Raw genomic sequence first — 16,074 nt, 5'->3', positions numbered from 1 at the left:
CTACCTTCACTATACTACCGCACGGCGTGCTAGAGTTCATCACGATACGCCCACATAACCGATATCAACGGTTGGAAGGCTTCCTTTAGATGGGCACTGCCACCGATTCTCGAGTTGTACCCTACTGCATAAAAGTTACAACGCCCAACTCAGCCTGTGCCTTTTCACCGTGAGGGAATAGATGTTCACACATCTTTTTTTTTTTTCTTTCATTTAGTCCCCCTTTAATTTTTACATATTCCATTATGCCATGTTTAGGGGAAAGGAAGGCATAGTATACTTTTGGGTGGACACCTACAATGATTATTATACAGGTCAAGGTCACACCACCTTTTTAAAGTTCAAGCAACTGGGCAGGTTGGCCTTGGTTGATACATGGTATAGTGAAGCTTTCGCTTCAAAAAGTGCAGAAAAGGAGCGAAAGCCACAGAGAGTGCAAAGTGCTGCTCTGTGTATGTGGTTTTCGTTTAGTTTACAATTATGAAGCAGGCTACTGTGGAGGCCAACACACTCGTGAAATCTACTCCTGCACATAAAAAGGATGCCTGGACCTGCATTTCAGTATCACCCAAAAAAACGCGAATGCTTCTGCCACCTTGAACTGCCATAATTTGCATAGAAGCTCCCACTGCCATTAAATCAAACAGCCATTTGTTCCTGCTCCCAAAAACTTAAGTTAAGACATAGGCATTTAAAAAGCAGGCTTTGTAACATGTTAGCTCTAAAGATATTTAATAGCAGGGAAAGTTTTAACAGACATCACAACTGGAATAACAGCAGGAGTCATCCCCTTCACATTTGAGGCTTCACCCGAACCTCAGGTGGACTTGTCCCTTTCATGGAATTTTCCAGAATGCAGGCTCAGGGCACGTCCATACAACGCTGTTCTGGACTGAATGTGATTAAAACATGAGAAGAAAGAACACTGTACACTTATAGAAAACCCGTAATGTTGAAACTTTTATTTACATGACAACCTCCAGTCAGGTTCCTAGAATAAATGGGATGGAGGTCATGCCATTGCCCTTGCATGCTCACAGTCACAGGAAATGGACACTTTGCGGAAATGCCGAACAAAAAGCGGCGCTTGTACAAACCTCAATTTTTACACAGTGCGCTGCGTAAATGTAAAAACTTGTTCAAAACCAGTCGATATTTGGTGTGGCTCAAACACCACTTCAACACAGCCAACAAAGCAGCAACGTGCCAACCACAAAGAAAATTGCACTGTTTCAAGCTCCCTCAGCAATGGCAACGTCTTAAAAAACTTCTAGAAAAACGCTCTGTAAGCACGCAAACACACATGCAAACACATAAAAGTACCTACTAGACACGTAATGCCATGTTAAACCAACGACACAATCAAACCCTGCACACAACAGCAAATGTGTTCTGTCCTAGAAAACTGTACAGAAAAAAGAAAAATAGCAGGAGCCAACAGGCACTGGTAGGAAAACTGACACAGCCAAATCACACAAGGTGAATCGAGCTTTGTACATGTAAAAATTTGAAGGCCTTGAAAGAGGAACTGCTTAGTCCTTCACAAAGAGGCTGCCTATGCAGCAAAGCTTGCAGAAGGCACTTCACCTACAAACATTCCACGCATGCATCAAAGCTAGCTGCACCAAGTTAAAAAATATGCGATGCTAACTGATGACTTCTTTAACTGGTTCCACACTACACTTAGCAACAATACTTTCAAGATGCCAGGGATTTGTACTGTGCCTCTGTATTAGACTTGCCAAGAGTGAACACTGCCAGTCTAGGATATGGCACTTTTCTTTCCACCCCGTTTATCCTTTTCCTGGTGGCTTTGCTCAGGTATCCTGCCAGAGTAAGACAGGTACATCCTTTGTCCAAAATATGCAGCCTGTAACGTTTTTGTACCTAGCTGTGCGATGTGTAACGCATGACCAGGGCTCCAGCCCTATCTACAGGGAGAGGAACCCTCATCATTACCCTTCCTAGACTCGGGACTTCCATGGATGTTGCATAAGGGCTATTATACTGGCTACAGTAGGATAAAAAAAAAAGAACAGTAGGGACTAACTATGCCCAGTGCTATGTGCATAGTTGTTAATATTCGACAAAGCCGGAAAAGGCCTAACAATGGACTACTTTCTGTCATAGGTCAGTTACTACACTTTTGTACCCAACCATAGACTGTGTATTTTTGACGAAGGCTGCACTGCCCTTTGTTTCTCCCTAACATAATTCTGCTGCAAGACTTAAGTTTAGTTGGAAGGACCAAGATAAGATAAAAAATAACAAATACCGAACAGTTTATTTCGATTATAGACGTTACTTCAATTACTCTTTCCAAGTATATCATCCGTTCAATCCCCACAACACATGCAAACTTTAAATTATTGCTCTTATGCTGCAAGTCAAAGAAAAGTGCACTCGCAAGATTAATCATCAAGAGCGCATGTCTTCAAACAAGATTCTAGAGTCATGTACGTTATCTCTGCAGCTAAATATGGCCTGGTGCAAAAATATTAAAACATACTAAACATTTGGAAGCATCACAAGCAAAATTAAAGTAAACCTTGGCACTCAAAAACAGCAGTAGAGATAACAAGTGTACCATGGAGGCTCTTGTTCATCAGTCACCTGAATGGACAGACTGTGTGGCATTGTGAAGAGTGCCCTTAAATAAGGTTGCGCTGCCAAAACATTCCCACAGTTGGCACAGCTTTGACTCATTGATACTTTTTGCACGTACAAAATGCACTCCCACAATTTCATGCACTGGAATACAATTAAACGTAAATGCAGTTGAACTATAAATCAATAGCTGCCTACCCAAATTATTTGTTCAGCAGCTTAAAAGCACCAACCTGCATTCCAGTATAGTAGCTCCATTGATATTCTAAAAATAAAACAGCCCAGCCATCCCTGCACACCACGAGATTTGGATCATCCCAACAAACGTTAAATCTAGCCACTTTTGCGTGCAGCTTTGGTACCCATGTATGTCCCACATGGCCCCTAGCTAGGGCTGGTATCTTTGCATAGCACATTGCCAGAGAAGGCACCAGGCTCGAGCCATTGTGTTGAGAGTATAAATGCTGCTTGGCACACAACCAAAACTGTCTCTAGGCACCTCCGGTTGTCCTGGTACCTGCAAGGTCTGCGAAGTGAGGTGATGGTTAGGCCTTTGAACTACTACCAGAGGATTCCCAGGACACCTCCAGAACACCACCAGAACCTCTGCAGAGCAACATTAGGGCCACTGAAGAGCACCCATGCAGAGTCACCTGATGCCCCAGTGACTTGTGAGCCTGTGCAATCAAGCAGACTCATAAATTAGGAGACGACTGCGTGCATAGTGCCTGCTTTGCATGATGGCTTTAAACAGCAACAAGCACCACCATGGTGCAAGAAAATATAAAAACAGCAGGCAAACTCCCTTATTCAGTTCTAATCACCTACCCTGCAATCATGTCTGTGCATCCCAGCTAAGAACTTGCTGTTACTACCCTGCAAAAAATTCCGCACACCTTCACATAAGCCTCCGCAAAGTGCTAACCACACCGTGGCACAATCCAACAAGTCTCGCGACAATGCAACGCCTCTCATTGTTCCTTCTTTTTGCAACACTTTCCGAAACAAGACAACCAACAATCTGCACCTTAACAACCACAGTTAGGGGCAAGAATTAAAATGCACACACACACACACAACCACTATCGTGTGGCCAAATACACTTCAACTAAAACTTGTACATGCACACACGCACACACACACAATGCCGCAGGGGCAGAACACAACCGTGATAAGTGCAAGGAAAGGCAGAAAAACGTTCAGACGAGCAGCCCTCTGGGAGCACAATCTTCATTTGGCATAACAAGTCACAGACGATGTGGCGACTAAGTGACAAGAGTTCATCGACATGACAGCAGCAAAGAGAGGAACATGTTGACAACATAAATAGATAAGAACGCAGCAGTCCGAAACAGTAACCACGTTTAAAAAGAGGCATGAATTAAAAAAAAAGAACCCATAATATGCTGCCTGTTCACACTCTATAAAATCCTTCGTTGAAAAAATGCAGCGACTTGGGCCACGGCAAGCTGAGTTAGGGGCCACTAAAAGCAAAGCTTTACAACCAGTAACCTTTCAGGCTTCCCACTAAAACCATCAGTGTTAAACCAGGATGGTCACAGCTAGCAAAATATGGTCACACAGACACTTTTGATGAAGCAAGTGATGAAAATTAAGCCTGCCAGAGTGGATTCAGAGTCTTGGACTTGAAACTGAACAGCGTACATGCCTCTTCTCCTTGATCCACCATCAAGCAGATATTTTTTGATGTGAAAGCCTAAAAAAGCGAATTGATTACCCGCTAAAAAAGTATGTTTACGTATGGCCCACTGAAATTGCAATACAGACCGCACTTGCCGCAAGCAGCAGTAGGACAGCAGTGGTAGCTCTAACAGTAACTAAGTTTGTCGTTGGCTAGGCAAGCAAATGAAAAACAATTGGACTAACACCTTGGCTGCTCACAGCGAAAGCATCCAGTAAACGGTGCATCCATTTTCTCTCAAAATCTGGCCATCCACCCCACACGGTGTTCCAACAACTTATACAGCAAGTGGCTGGCAGTGGCAGAAGGAGAGGCCTTCCGCTAAAACTTCTTCCAACCACCTCATGCTACGACATAAGAAACGCTAGAAGACAGAACACATGGCAGAATTTGATCGCTTTTCATCTTGCTAGCAAGCCACTCCGTGCAAACCCGAAGTGACACCTCGGTGATGCTACTAAGTAGTCCCGAAGAGCCAGTTCCCCAAAGCAAACAAAAAGCGTGAAATTCCCTTTTGTTCTCTGGGACTTCTAGAGGAAGTAGCCATTGTGCACGGATGTCACAGACGCAAGCGACGGGCCTCTTCCATGTGCGCACAGAGTTGTCCCAGCGTTGCACCACTCGAATGAATTACTCTGCAACAAAACATAATGCAGGGCAACTGAGGGTATTCACAGGAGCACTTGCTGAGTGGACGACAATTGGGCAGAACCTCAGGCACCGACGACGCTGCACTTGTGACACGCACCATCGCATAGCAAATGACAAATCGGACGGTCGACACGCTTCACAATTTGACGGCAGTGGCAGCACAAACAGAGCTTGCATGAGATCTTCCAGTGTTGTGCTGGCAGCGACGAACCCTCGTCATGGCAGGCAGGGGGAAAAAGGACGGCAACTACAGCAGTGACAAAGATGACGTGATTGGCATTTTTCTCTTTCAGCATTGTTCAGTCAATGGGCTCGACCATGGCGAAAATTTTGCCCTCCCAGAGGGGCAGGACTTCGTTATCATCAGAGATCTCTTCGGAAACCACGTCTGTCCCAAACTCCTGGCACGAACGCCGGAAGAAGTACCTGGGATCGAAAGAGAAAGAGTAGGAAGGCTTACAGCTTGCTCCCTATACTTGTGCAGTGAAATTAAACGCATGCAGTATTGTAAAACAAAGTTCAAAACACACTTTCCAATCAGCGAATTGACACTCAAGCTCACACACTGTGCGTGCCTCTTTTGCAAGTGCATAACTTCTTATCTGTGTGTGTTTTTGTCTAAAAAGCATGCAACCGCTGCCAAATTTTTCATCAAATAACTGTAACGCAATGCAAGTGGTTCTTTGTTTTCTCACAGTCACTCGATAACTTGAACTTCCTTTTGGCTCCACAAAGCTTTTATTGTACCCGTCTCTCTTCGTGGGTCTGAACATTTACAATAAATGTTGCCTGTTTGAACCCGTTGCAAACTAGCTTCTAGCTAGACTAGCAGAGTGACGGCACAAGGCAAGCGATTACGTCCTAATTTTGATATCAAATCATGTTTTTTTTTTTGTTTCCATTTGGCAATCATACTTCCTCCACAAGTCAAGCCTTGAAAAATTAGAACTTCAGCTCTGCCTTTCAGGGTATGAACCAACAACACTAATGATTTCCACCACCTGCCAGCTCCTCTTGCATATCCTCGTTTGCGCACATGTAGTTTGCTGCACACTTGTCGTAAGAATCCACGTACAGTAAAATCTCAGTGATACAAATCTGGTTGATACGAATTCATGAAATTCCCCGGCCAGAGTGCGTTGTGTGCAATGCGCAAATTTCGGACATTCTGAACACCGCGCCACTATGCGCGAACTGCGACCGCAACCTTGAGCAATACGCACTGCCCGCACATCGTTGACTCCGCGATCACCAGCCGCGCTATAGGTATGCTTCACGAGCAGTTTGCGGCAACGTGTAGTGTGCACCTCGCCGACGTTGCGATTGTCTGTCGGGCTCACGGCGCGAAAAATTTTCACTGGCGCATGGCCCACAAACCGCAGACGTTGAAACCACAGCAGTTGGCGGCGGCGGCGTACGCGGTGTGCACTCACGGACCGCACGTCACTGGCTCCACTATAGCAATCCATGAGCAGTTTGCAGCACCGTGCGGCCCGCATGTCGCCATCTCCTGTCATGCTGTATGCCCCGCGAGAAGTACCCGGAGGAGGACGGATCGCACATCGCCGGCATCGCGATCGTTTTCCACACCGCAAAACATTTGCAGCGGCGCACGCGCCATGCGTGCACAGGCCACACATCGTAGACTTCGCGATCGTTAGTGGTGCTGTACGCATAGTGAGCAGTCACGATCGCCTGTCGCACTGTGTGCGCCGCGAGTGACGAGCTGTGACCGCCCAACAGTAACAAACCTCGGTGGTAAACAGATCTGCACGACTGCCTTTCCTTTGCTTCTGCATGCTCATTTTCTTTCGTTTTGATGATACGAATTTTCTCGTGACCCCAAGCGATCCGTATCACCGAGGTTCTACTGTATAATACAAACCCACATAAATACAAGATGTAATTTCGGGATATCAAAAACAAAAGGAAAGTTTTAATCCATGTATAATGCGCGCAATGAACGATTGCGTAAGCATTGATTTGCATTACATTTCGCTGGTACGTGGTCACCCCATTCTCGTGCCGATCCGCTTGGTCAGAGAATTTGCTGGACTCTGAGAAGAGCAGCTCACATTGACCCCAGCAATCGCAGAAGCCACATGGTCCTCCAGTTGTTCTAAATCTAGTAGGCTGCTTCCAGCTCGGACGCAGGATAGCAGCACACAAGCTGCCGGCCTTCGTGCGCCATGCTCGCGCCTGCTCACTTACCACCGCACGGATGAATGGCATGTGTGCCCAGGAAATGTTTTCAGATTCAGGGTGATCGTCACCATCTGGTACACGCATCATCTGCCGAGAGTCCCTTGCTGGAGACACCTTTCAGTAGAAACTCTATGTACCTATAGACGCATTCGGTGTCCTGCATTTCTCGAAAGCATGACCAAGGCGATCCTTGGGAATACTAATGAAGCGTCTGAGATTCGGCTGTAGGGCGCGGCCAGCACAGCTAGAAAAGCCCGTGAGAGATCCGTGCAATGTGCCAAGTGATCTTTTCTCCATCCCTACATTGTGCAAGGTGCAATCGACCCACTTCCGGTCGAGCGTGCATCACGGGTACCCTAGTTGCAAGGTTTGTGAGATCAGCGTGGTGAAACAGAAACCGGCGGAACAGTCAGCTGACACTCCCGCTAAATAGCCTCTCCTCACGCTGGAAGCCTGGTGCTCATGGCGCTGATTATTAACAAGTCCGGAACTGCGAATTTAAGCTGAAATTTGTTCAGGTCTGCATACAATACAAGGCAGTAATATGACACGATAAAATTGGGAAAAATATAGAGTTGAATCCCGCTACAATGAAATTGACGGGGCGTAAAAAAAATTTTGTTGTCGAAAATTTGCATTTTAAGCAAAAAGCAAGGAAAAAAAAATAAAAATCTTTGCCTGCATTTCACTGCCAGCAGTGGCGTCACGTGACTCTCGCACTCTGTTAAGAGAGCCATCGCAACGTGGTCATCTTGAGAGCCCAAAACTTCCTATTAACATCGAAGGCATCCATCACCTGCGACGAGGTTGCCAAGGCGGATGAATCCTGGCCGGAGTTGTCTTCAGCAACGGACGGCGGCTTTTCCGGCTCGCCAACACTTTTAATGATGTCCTCATCACTTAGCTCTTCGCAGACAAGCACATCCGCATCAGCGTTGAGGAAATCGTCCAGCTTGATATCGCCAGGAACGTTTCCTGCATCCTGGAGGGATTTCCACGCCGTACTGATCCCTGGAGTCGACGATGATGGAGCGTCATCTTCCGTGGCTGCAGCTGTGCTGGTCACCTCCTGGTCAACAAACCCAGCGTGCTGGAAACAGTTGTAGATCAAGGTGGACCGGGTCACGTTCCACGCAGCGGCCATCATCTGAAGAGCCATGAATAGGTCCACCTTTGTCTCCCTGCCAGTTTCGAGGTTCAAGAGAATTCGCTGAATCAGCCTCTCCCGATAAGTGCACTTCACACTTTGGATGATGCCTTGATCCAGCGGCTGAATGATCGAAGTGTAGTTCGGTAGGAAAAATCGCTTCTTCGACGCTTGACAGTTTGTCGTCGTCAATGCGGTGGGCAGAACAATTGTCCAAGAGCAAACAAACCTTTCGGTTCTGCCTGCTCATGTCGCAGTCAAATGCGGTGCGCCAGTCTGCAAATATGACACTGGTCATCCACGACCGCCCGTTAGCGACATACTTGACAGGAAGGCTTCTGTTTCCCTTGAAGCAGCGCGGTTTGGCACTTTTGCCAATAACTAATGGGGGATGCTTGTCCGATCCATCCATGTTCGTGCACAGCAGCACAGTCACCCTTTTCTTGCTGTGCTTGCCACCCTGGCAACGCTGCCCTTTAAAGTCTAGCGTCCTCGCTGGCAGCATCTCATAAAAGAGGCCCGTCTCGTCTGCGTTGTAAATATCGGATGACACGTAACCGCTCATATCAGCAATTTGTCTACCAACCATTCCGATGAGCCGCCACTGTCCACGGAACTTGATTCACCGCACAAATCTTTTCCCATGATGTTGTGCCTCGCTTTGAAGCAACTGAGCCAACCGGTACTGGCCTTAAAGTCATCCAGGCCTAGCAAACAAGCATAAGTGAGGGCCTTCTGCTGAACAATGCTTCCACTAAGTGGGATTTCTTTGCTCGTGTTTCGACGAACCAGGCGCAGACAGCCTTATCAAGCTCCTCGCATGTTGGCTGCGTTGCCTTCTTGTGTTGAGCTGAAGTGCCCGACGCAAGTGCCTTACCGATAATTTCTTTACTCTTCAGTATCGCTAACAACAAATTCGGCGCGATGCCAAAATCTGCGGCAATATTTGCCTTCTTGCTGCTTTCTGCTTCAGCGATATGTCTAGCGAAAAAAACTTCCGTTTTGCTAAGAAGTTAGCAGCGACTAGCAGAGACGAGAAGAGACCACCCTGAATGATGCACTCACAAACGACAAGGACACACAAAGAAGACAAATGGTGATGCGGAGTCGGCTTCTTCCTGCAGTGCTTTCTGTCTAGCATTTTTCTTTTTTTTTCTCTCTGACAGGGCACGAAGCTCCGCCCACCAGTCCTCAGCCTGCCTGAAACGGGCTCGGTTCCTAGCTGACGATACCGCAGAAGACGCTAGCAGATGACGTCATATTTACACGTTGGCGCATTTTACACGTGCTTTTGAGCAGCTCCACTTCGCTTGGAGGCTGCGAAAGCTTGCTAGCCAACACCGCTCGCACGTGATTATGACGTGCTTTCCTGCTTGGCAGGAAACCACGAGCACGGTGACCGCAAGCTGCATCAATCGAAGAAGCCCAGCAAAGGCAAGGGCCGATTTGTTTCTTTTACACGGAGAACGAAGTTGGCCAATGAGCGGGGCATGAAGTCACTTCAAAAATCACGTGGGCATCTGAAGAAAAGAAAAAAAAAACAACAAGCGATTGAGCAAAGCGCGCAAGGAGGATGTGCGGTATGGGTGCGCCCCCGCTTCCCCAGCGGTCTGCAATGCAAAAAAATGAACGGCGAGAACGAGAAAATCGCTCTCCAGCCCCCACCCTCTGAAGAAAGATAAGACGGAGGAGCCACTCACCCGAAAAAATTCAAAAAAATTTCGTAGAAGCGAACATGTGCTCGCAAAGTACTTTGTTTTTGAGGAAATTTTAATACATAAAGTCCTATGGTGGTTTCATGGGGAATGCAAAATACTTCATTGTGGCAAAAATTTCGTTGAAGCGGTGTTCGATGCACCGGGATTCAACTGTACCTCATATTATATGCAGGCTTTTATGGTAATCGCTAATCCCTTATTTGGTGCCTCTACACTTCCATTAACTTAGTCATAACGCTGGTTTATGGGGTTTAACATCGCAAAGCGACTCGGGCTATGAGAGTGGAGAGGTCCAGGTGCCTAGTTTTCGGCTCCATTGAAAAGTGGCTGGGATTCAATCCAACATCCTTGGGCACAGTAATCAAGTCCCCTAACTACTGCACCACCCCGGCAGGGTACATACAGCCACAAGCTACTAATCTATATAAAAGGTCATCCAGCACAGTATAAGACAATATGGACGTGATGCGTGGCCTAGAGGTTATGAATAGTTCAACTAAAGTTTGTCTGGTAAGGCATTCCTCAAAGCAATTCTCAGTCATTATGCAAAACTGGAGACCTTGTAGGCACTGCGGATGCGCGTACGGGTTCCTTGTTCACCAAATCAGACAAGAAATTGTCACCCGTCGTCAGTGGCTAAGGGGTTCAATCCACATTTTACCCTCCCATCTCAATGGGCAAAGCTGAGTTTGTCGCACAACCTGCCGACCAATGAGTACCTGGCCATGCCACCTGTCAGAGCCATGCTCATGATTTTTCGTTCACAATGCCAATGCTTACGTCAATGACAGACTTTCTGGAGAATGGAGCCTTTAATTCTTTAATTGGCTAAACAAGGCAACGGCCTAAACAAGTGCCACGTGCAGGTGGCCGCTTCACGGTGATGCTCCCTATGCCGTCACTCCAAAGTGGCCCTTCTAACATGAATCACACATAAGCAGACAGTTTCTAAAGTTGAAGGTCCGTCCTCTAGCATTGTTACAGGTGCTGCATTCGCTGCTCCAGGGCCTTTCATCACCCGCCACTTTTCAGTCCTGCTACACTGCCAATCAGCTTCTGGCTCAGCACAACAGCATCTGGCCTCACGCGCATGAGTGCAGTTGCAGCACGGCGTCTGCTGCGCACTCCACGCCTCAATTTTTTTACTCTTCTCCGGCTGACTACGTGGTACCAAATAGTAAAAATGGTGCCTCATTCACTCATTCAGCATTGCATCATTTATGACATGTCCCCCTTGCCCCCTCCCAATGAAGAGTGAGCGTACCTGTAGTTTCCCTTCTTGCTGATGAGTGACTTGAACTGGCGCAGTGTGATGTCGCGTCCGGCGAGCTTAGTCCGATAGGGGACCGTCTCACCCGAGTAGCAGTAACCAATCACAGTCATCTCGGTGGAGGGCGAGGGCGGGGCCTGCTGTTGCTGGGGAAGAGGAGGGGCTGAACCACCTGGTCCTGGCTGGGGTGGCCCACCACCAGCCACCTGGCCAGGGGGAGGGCCACGCGATGTCGCCTTGGGCCACTTCCTGTACAGGGAAGAGTTTTCACAGAACTGATGAAGAAGGTTCCTGAAAGGGGGCCCAGAAAGTGGCCATCAAATGATTGCATTATAAGCACAGCAAATGCTATTGTGCTCTTTCAAATAAGCTTAAAATGCATTTTACTATCGGGTGTGGGCAGGCTATAGGGAGTGTGTAAGCATAAAAGAAAAACCAGTCACCACCGTTAGTTGGGGACCCAGGGCTCAATGTGCACAAACATTACACGACACACAAGAGACAATGTACTTTCACCTGCAGTGAATTGTGTAACGGCCATACCTATCTCCTTATGGCATTCTTAGCACGACGTCCTATGCTGCGCCAATCTCAGTTTGGCATAGCGGAGAATGTCACACTAAGAATGCCATAGAGATTAAGTGCTGCCGTTGGGACCAGGCTATAGAAGCGAGCCAGTAGGGAAACTCACTTTGCCCTGGCCATCTGCTGGGTGGCACTGTAGTTCACCTCCAGCCTGCGCCGGGCCTCCACCAGCTGGGTCATAGTGTCCGGGGGCTGCTGGGTGGCGCCCGGTTCCTGGGGGCCCCACACTGAGCCAGGCACAGAACCACAGCCAGAGGGAATGCCACACGAACGACTCCGAGCCGGTCTGCGAGACACATTCGGGGCAAAAGTCCTTTCAAAGTACGAGACGGCAGCTGAGAAGGGGAAGAATAATTACACCTCCCTCTAGTGACTTGAAAAGCCTGCTCAATTGCAAGAGGGGAATTGCTTGAAGCTACTACAAAGAATTCTTACAAAAGGCAGACGACAATGACAATTCCAAATAAACGTTTTCGATTCCCCATTGTCTAGTTCAGAAAGATTTGTCTGCACTAGGGGTGTGCGAATATTCGATAATTTCGAATATTCGATCGAATAGCACAGCATTCGATATTCGCTTCGAACCGAATTCTCGGTATTCGAAATTTCGAAGTATTCGTCTCGCGCGAATTGTGTTTCTGGGACGCTCGCCCGCTTGCTTTGTGTGGTTTCGGTTTCGAGTAATGCCGCATAGATGGCTTTTTACGCGAAAGCGTATACAGGTCGTTCGCCCGAAAATTTGTCGGCCCCCCTCCTTTTTTTCTTTTTCAAGAGTTGCGGAAAAGATTATCCGACAGGACAGTGCAAAGATAAACACGCAGCCCTACCACGCTATCGCTTCATTCAGTCAGGTGACGAATCATGCGTACCGAACATGGGCGACCGTTCTCGGAGTGGCGAAAAATTCAGCGGCAGCCCGGAGACTCGATGTCGCCGAAGTGTATACTTACGTCAATGGGAAGGGCGCCTTTAGCGTGTGATAACGCCAAGCTTATTGTGCACCCGTGGAGCGTTATACTGCCGTGAACGCTCGGCATAGGGGAGGCTGCGGACTTAAAACGTGACTGCCAAACTTTAGTAGAACGAAATGATCGCATCCATCTGTGACAGGTGTCTTTTCTTGCGATTTTGACTGCTTGCGTGTTGATGGGAATGGAACGCCGTCGTGATCAGGGCATTGAGCAGTCTTCAGTGGTGTGCCGCACTTCGTCGCCGCAACTCAGGCACACCGGTGCGCTGAAGGCTCAGAGCAATCTTGGAAGCGCGATGCTAAGTGCTGCTCGGAGGTACTATCGGGGATAATTTTGTCAGAACGCGCGATCGGTGTGAAAAACATTTTGCTTGCGGCGCTAGAGTTTCGTACAGCCATTTCCATTCTTGCTCGAGGGGGTAGTAGTCTGGGAATGTAACCGGAACGATGTTACAATGCTTCGGCTTAATAAGGGAAGCAACGCTCCGGCAAACAGCAGCCGCGAGCTGCTAGTGAAATGCAAAAAAAAAAAATGCATCGTGCGACACGCCTTGTCAGAGTGACGGCATAGGCCGGGAAGAGCGCCAGTTTTCCGCACCCAGGAGACGCCTCAGCCTCTTTTTAGTGCCAGAAGTACTATTCGAACTATTCGCTTCGAAATTATTCGAAGAAAATCACTATTCGCTTCGAATCAAAAAACCACTATTCGCACACCCCTAGTCTGCACAATTCCATTTTCGCAATACCGATATTCTTGCGAAAATGATAACTTCTGCTGCTAATCGCAATTTTGTTACTGCACGGTTCAGCTGTGCACTTATGTTAGGGATCCAATAGCTTTTTTTGGTGCTTCTAGCAGTGTCCAACCGTTACACAGGACTGCAATTTCTCCATTAAATTTCTGTGGCTACACTTTCACCCTGCTTTTTGTTTAAGGGGGGAACACGGGGATCAAATCGCAAACATTTTGCGAAAAATCAAAATTTAGAAAAGATCAGATTCGAAATCTACAATGCCCATTCAATCAGATTGCGAAAAAATTACGCGGATAACAGCCTCAAAGTGAGCCAAAAAATTGTTTTCCTGACCGCTGGTAGCAAAAAACGCTAAAAATGCGAAGACCTCTGCAGAGCCACTGCTGGGTGCCAATTCTCGTGTCGTCTGATGTCCTCATTTGCACATGCTTTCGTCAACTGCGTGGTAGTTTGTGAATCAGCGGCTGCTGTTCTGAGTTTTTCGTCAACCCCACTGTTGCGTGAGGCTTCGTCTGTATGCCAGCGATACAGCAGCGGGTGGTGAGGAAGTATATAGGACTAAGTATGCATGCGGAAAGTGCAAACGCAAACCTACTTTCCCGAAAAACAAGTGATCGGCAGCAAATTGTTTGGACGAACCGGCACCCCGCCGGGGTGGTGCAGTGGTTACGGCGCTCGACTACAGTTCCCAAGGACGCGGGATCGAATCCCGGCCTCGGCGGCCGCTTTTCGATGGAGGCAAAAAGCAAGGCGCTCGTGTGCTGTGCGATGTCAGTGCACGTTAAAAAACTCCAGGTGGTCGAAAATTCCGGAGTCCTCCACCACAGCGTCTCTCATAGCCTGAGTTGCTTTGGGACGTCAAATCCCAGAAACCAACCAACCAACCAACCGAATATCAGCATCAACACTTTTTGAAAAGTATCAGCGCAGCGCGCAGTCCGTCCAAAAGACAAAGAAACGGAAGTGGCGGAGAAAGCTACAAGCATAGCACTTTGTACCAAAGCTCCAGCTAGCAGAAGTCTCCACGTGTGCCGACAAGCTGCCAACTGATGCAATCGTGCAGCCACACGGATATGCTGGTGCACGCGGTGAAGATCGTAGAGATGTGCCGTGAAGACCGACCTGCACGTTAGGAAGTGAACACAAAGACCTGGCTTTGCCAACTAACATCGATGTCTTGGGGCAGCACCGACATGGGGAAACATCCGTTTTCGCGACGACGAGCGATGCTGATGGAGTGCGAAGTCTCGAGTGAGACAGCGAACATTTGCGTAACTGGAATAGCACCATTCTGCGGCAACTACGCCCATAATAGATTCACAGCAGTGAATCCGAGGCCCCGGCTCCATCAACTAGCCGCGATGCAGTTCTGATAAGGGGAAGTTCCTTTTCGCCATGGTGGGTGATGTGCTGCCAGGTCTATGGCAAATGTTTGCGTAACTGAATTTGTATTATTTACCTCATTCTGCGCACTCAGAAACAGCCCAGAAGGAAGCGTGCAGTGTCTGTGATACAGTATTTCAACCCCGAGGCGTTTTGATGGACATAAAGTGGCTGTGCAACTTCAGTGTCAGTTATCTCAAAAGCGCTTTTTGACCAGACTGTTCTGCTTGCAGAAAGCGTAGCATGACAATGGCTTGATGAATTTTCATGAGGTTTGGCGCAATATATTTCTTGGTAAATTCTTTATGCAGTGAGATTCCCATATTTTTAAAATATGGTCTTTTTTTACTTTCTAGCTATTTTGAAATTTTTAGCGATTTTTAGCACAACATTATGCAAGCATGGATGTTGTGTTCCCTCTGATAAAAAGATCCGGAGAATGTCAACGCATGAACTGAAGTTCAAAAGCAACTGCAGGCTCCTACCTTGTTTTGACGTCATGCCAGGCTTTCTACAAGTTTGTTATAACAATGACGCATATAAACATTTCTGATGTCAAAACTACTTCAGCTACATCAGTGAAACTTTGTATTTATTCATTCTGTACACTTTCCAATAAGTGTGCCAAAATTCATTGCTCTACTCCTAAAACTAAGAAAATTCCCCTTCCATCCCCACCTCTCCCAGCTACACCTGAGCACCAACATTTTTATTTCTTGAGATATTTGAATGAAATTTTTCAGGATAAGCTCATAGTACAAACATTTGAAGAACTACTACTAAGTTTCATGGAGCCGGGCTCACTGGTTCTAAAGTTAGAGTATATCAAGATTGCTTACATCAGTCCCTTAGGACAGGCATTAAGAATTTGCAAAGTGTGCTGGCACTGTGAAATTCATTATGGTCATTCCTGGATAGTTACCACAGGGCAAGACAATTCTTTTTTTTTTTTAAGTTTCCTCACTGAAAAATTTTAGTACAGCCCCAGAACTAATATTATTAATCAGATTTGCATCAACCCAATTTTAATTGTCATTATTCCAGACACAATGTGTTGAAAAAAAAAAAAAAAATTTCTTGC

At 47.1% G+C, this 16,074-nt stretch overlaps 1 protein-coding gene across 1 annotated transcript in view; it reads right to left on the bottom strand.

Moving 5' to 3' along the window:
* Window positions 1-933: 933 nt before the first annotated feature.
* Window positions 934-16,074, bottom strand: part of Axn (protein axin) — a 55,698-nt gene continuing 40,557 nt past the window's right edge. Inside the window, exons 11-13 of the mRNA XM_084604857.1 lie at window positions 11,992-12,171; window positions 11,295-11,549; window positions 934-5,386 (exon numbers count right to left, since the gene is read on the bottom strand). Coding sequence (XP_084460983.1) covers window positions 5,260-5,386; window positions 11,295-11,549; window positions 11,992-12,171 — 562 coding nt within the window. The 3' untranslated portion in view covers window positions 934-5,259. The remainder of the gene's footprint in view (window positions 5,387-11,294; window positions 11,550-11,991; window positions 12,172-16,074) is intronic.

The sequence above is a fragment of the Amblyomma maculatum genome, chromosome 5 (assembly GCF_055883805.1).
Source record: "Amblyomma maculatum isolate TAMU_Amacu chromosome 5, ASM5588380v1, whole genome shotgun sequence".
Classification (NCBI taxonomy): domain Eukaryota; kingdom Metazoa; phylum Arthropoda; class Arachnida; order Ixodida; family Ixodidae; genus Amblyomma; species Amblyomma maculatum.
This window is presented reverse-complemented; position numbering and strand designations above follow the sequence as displayed.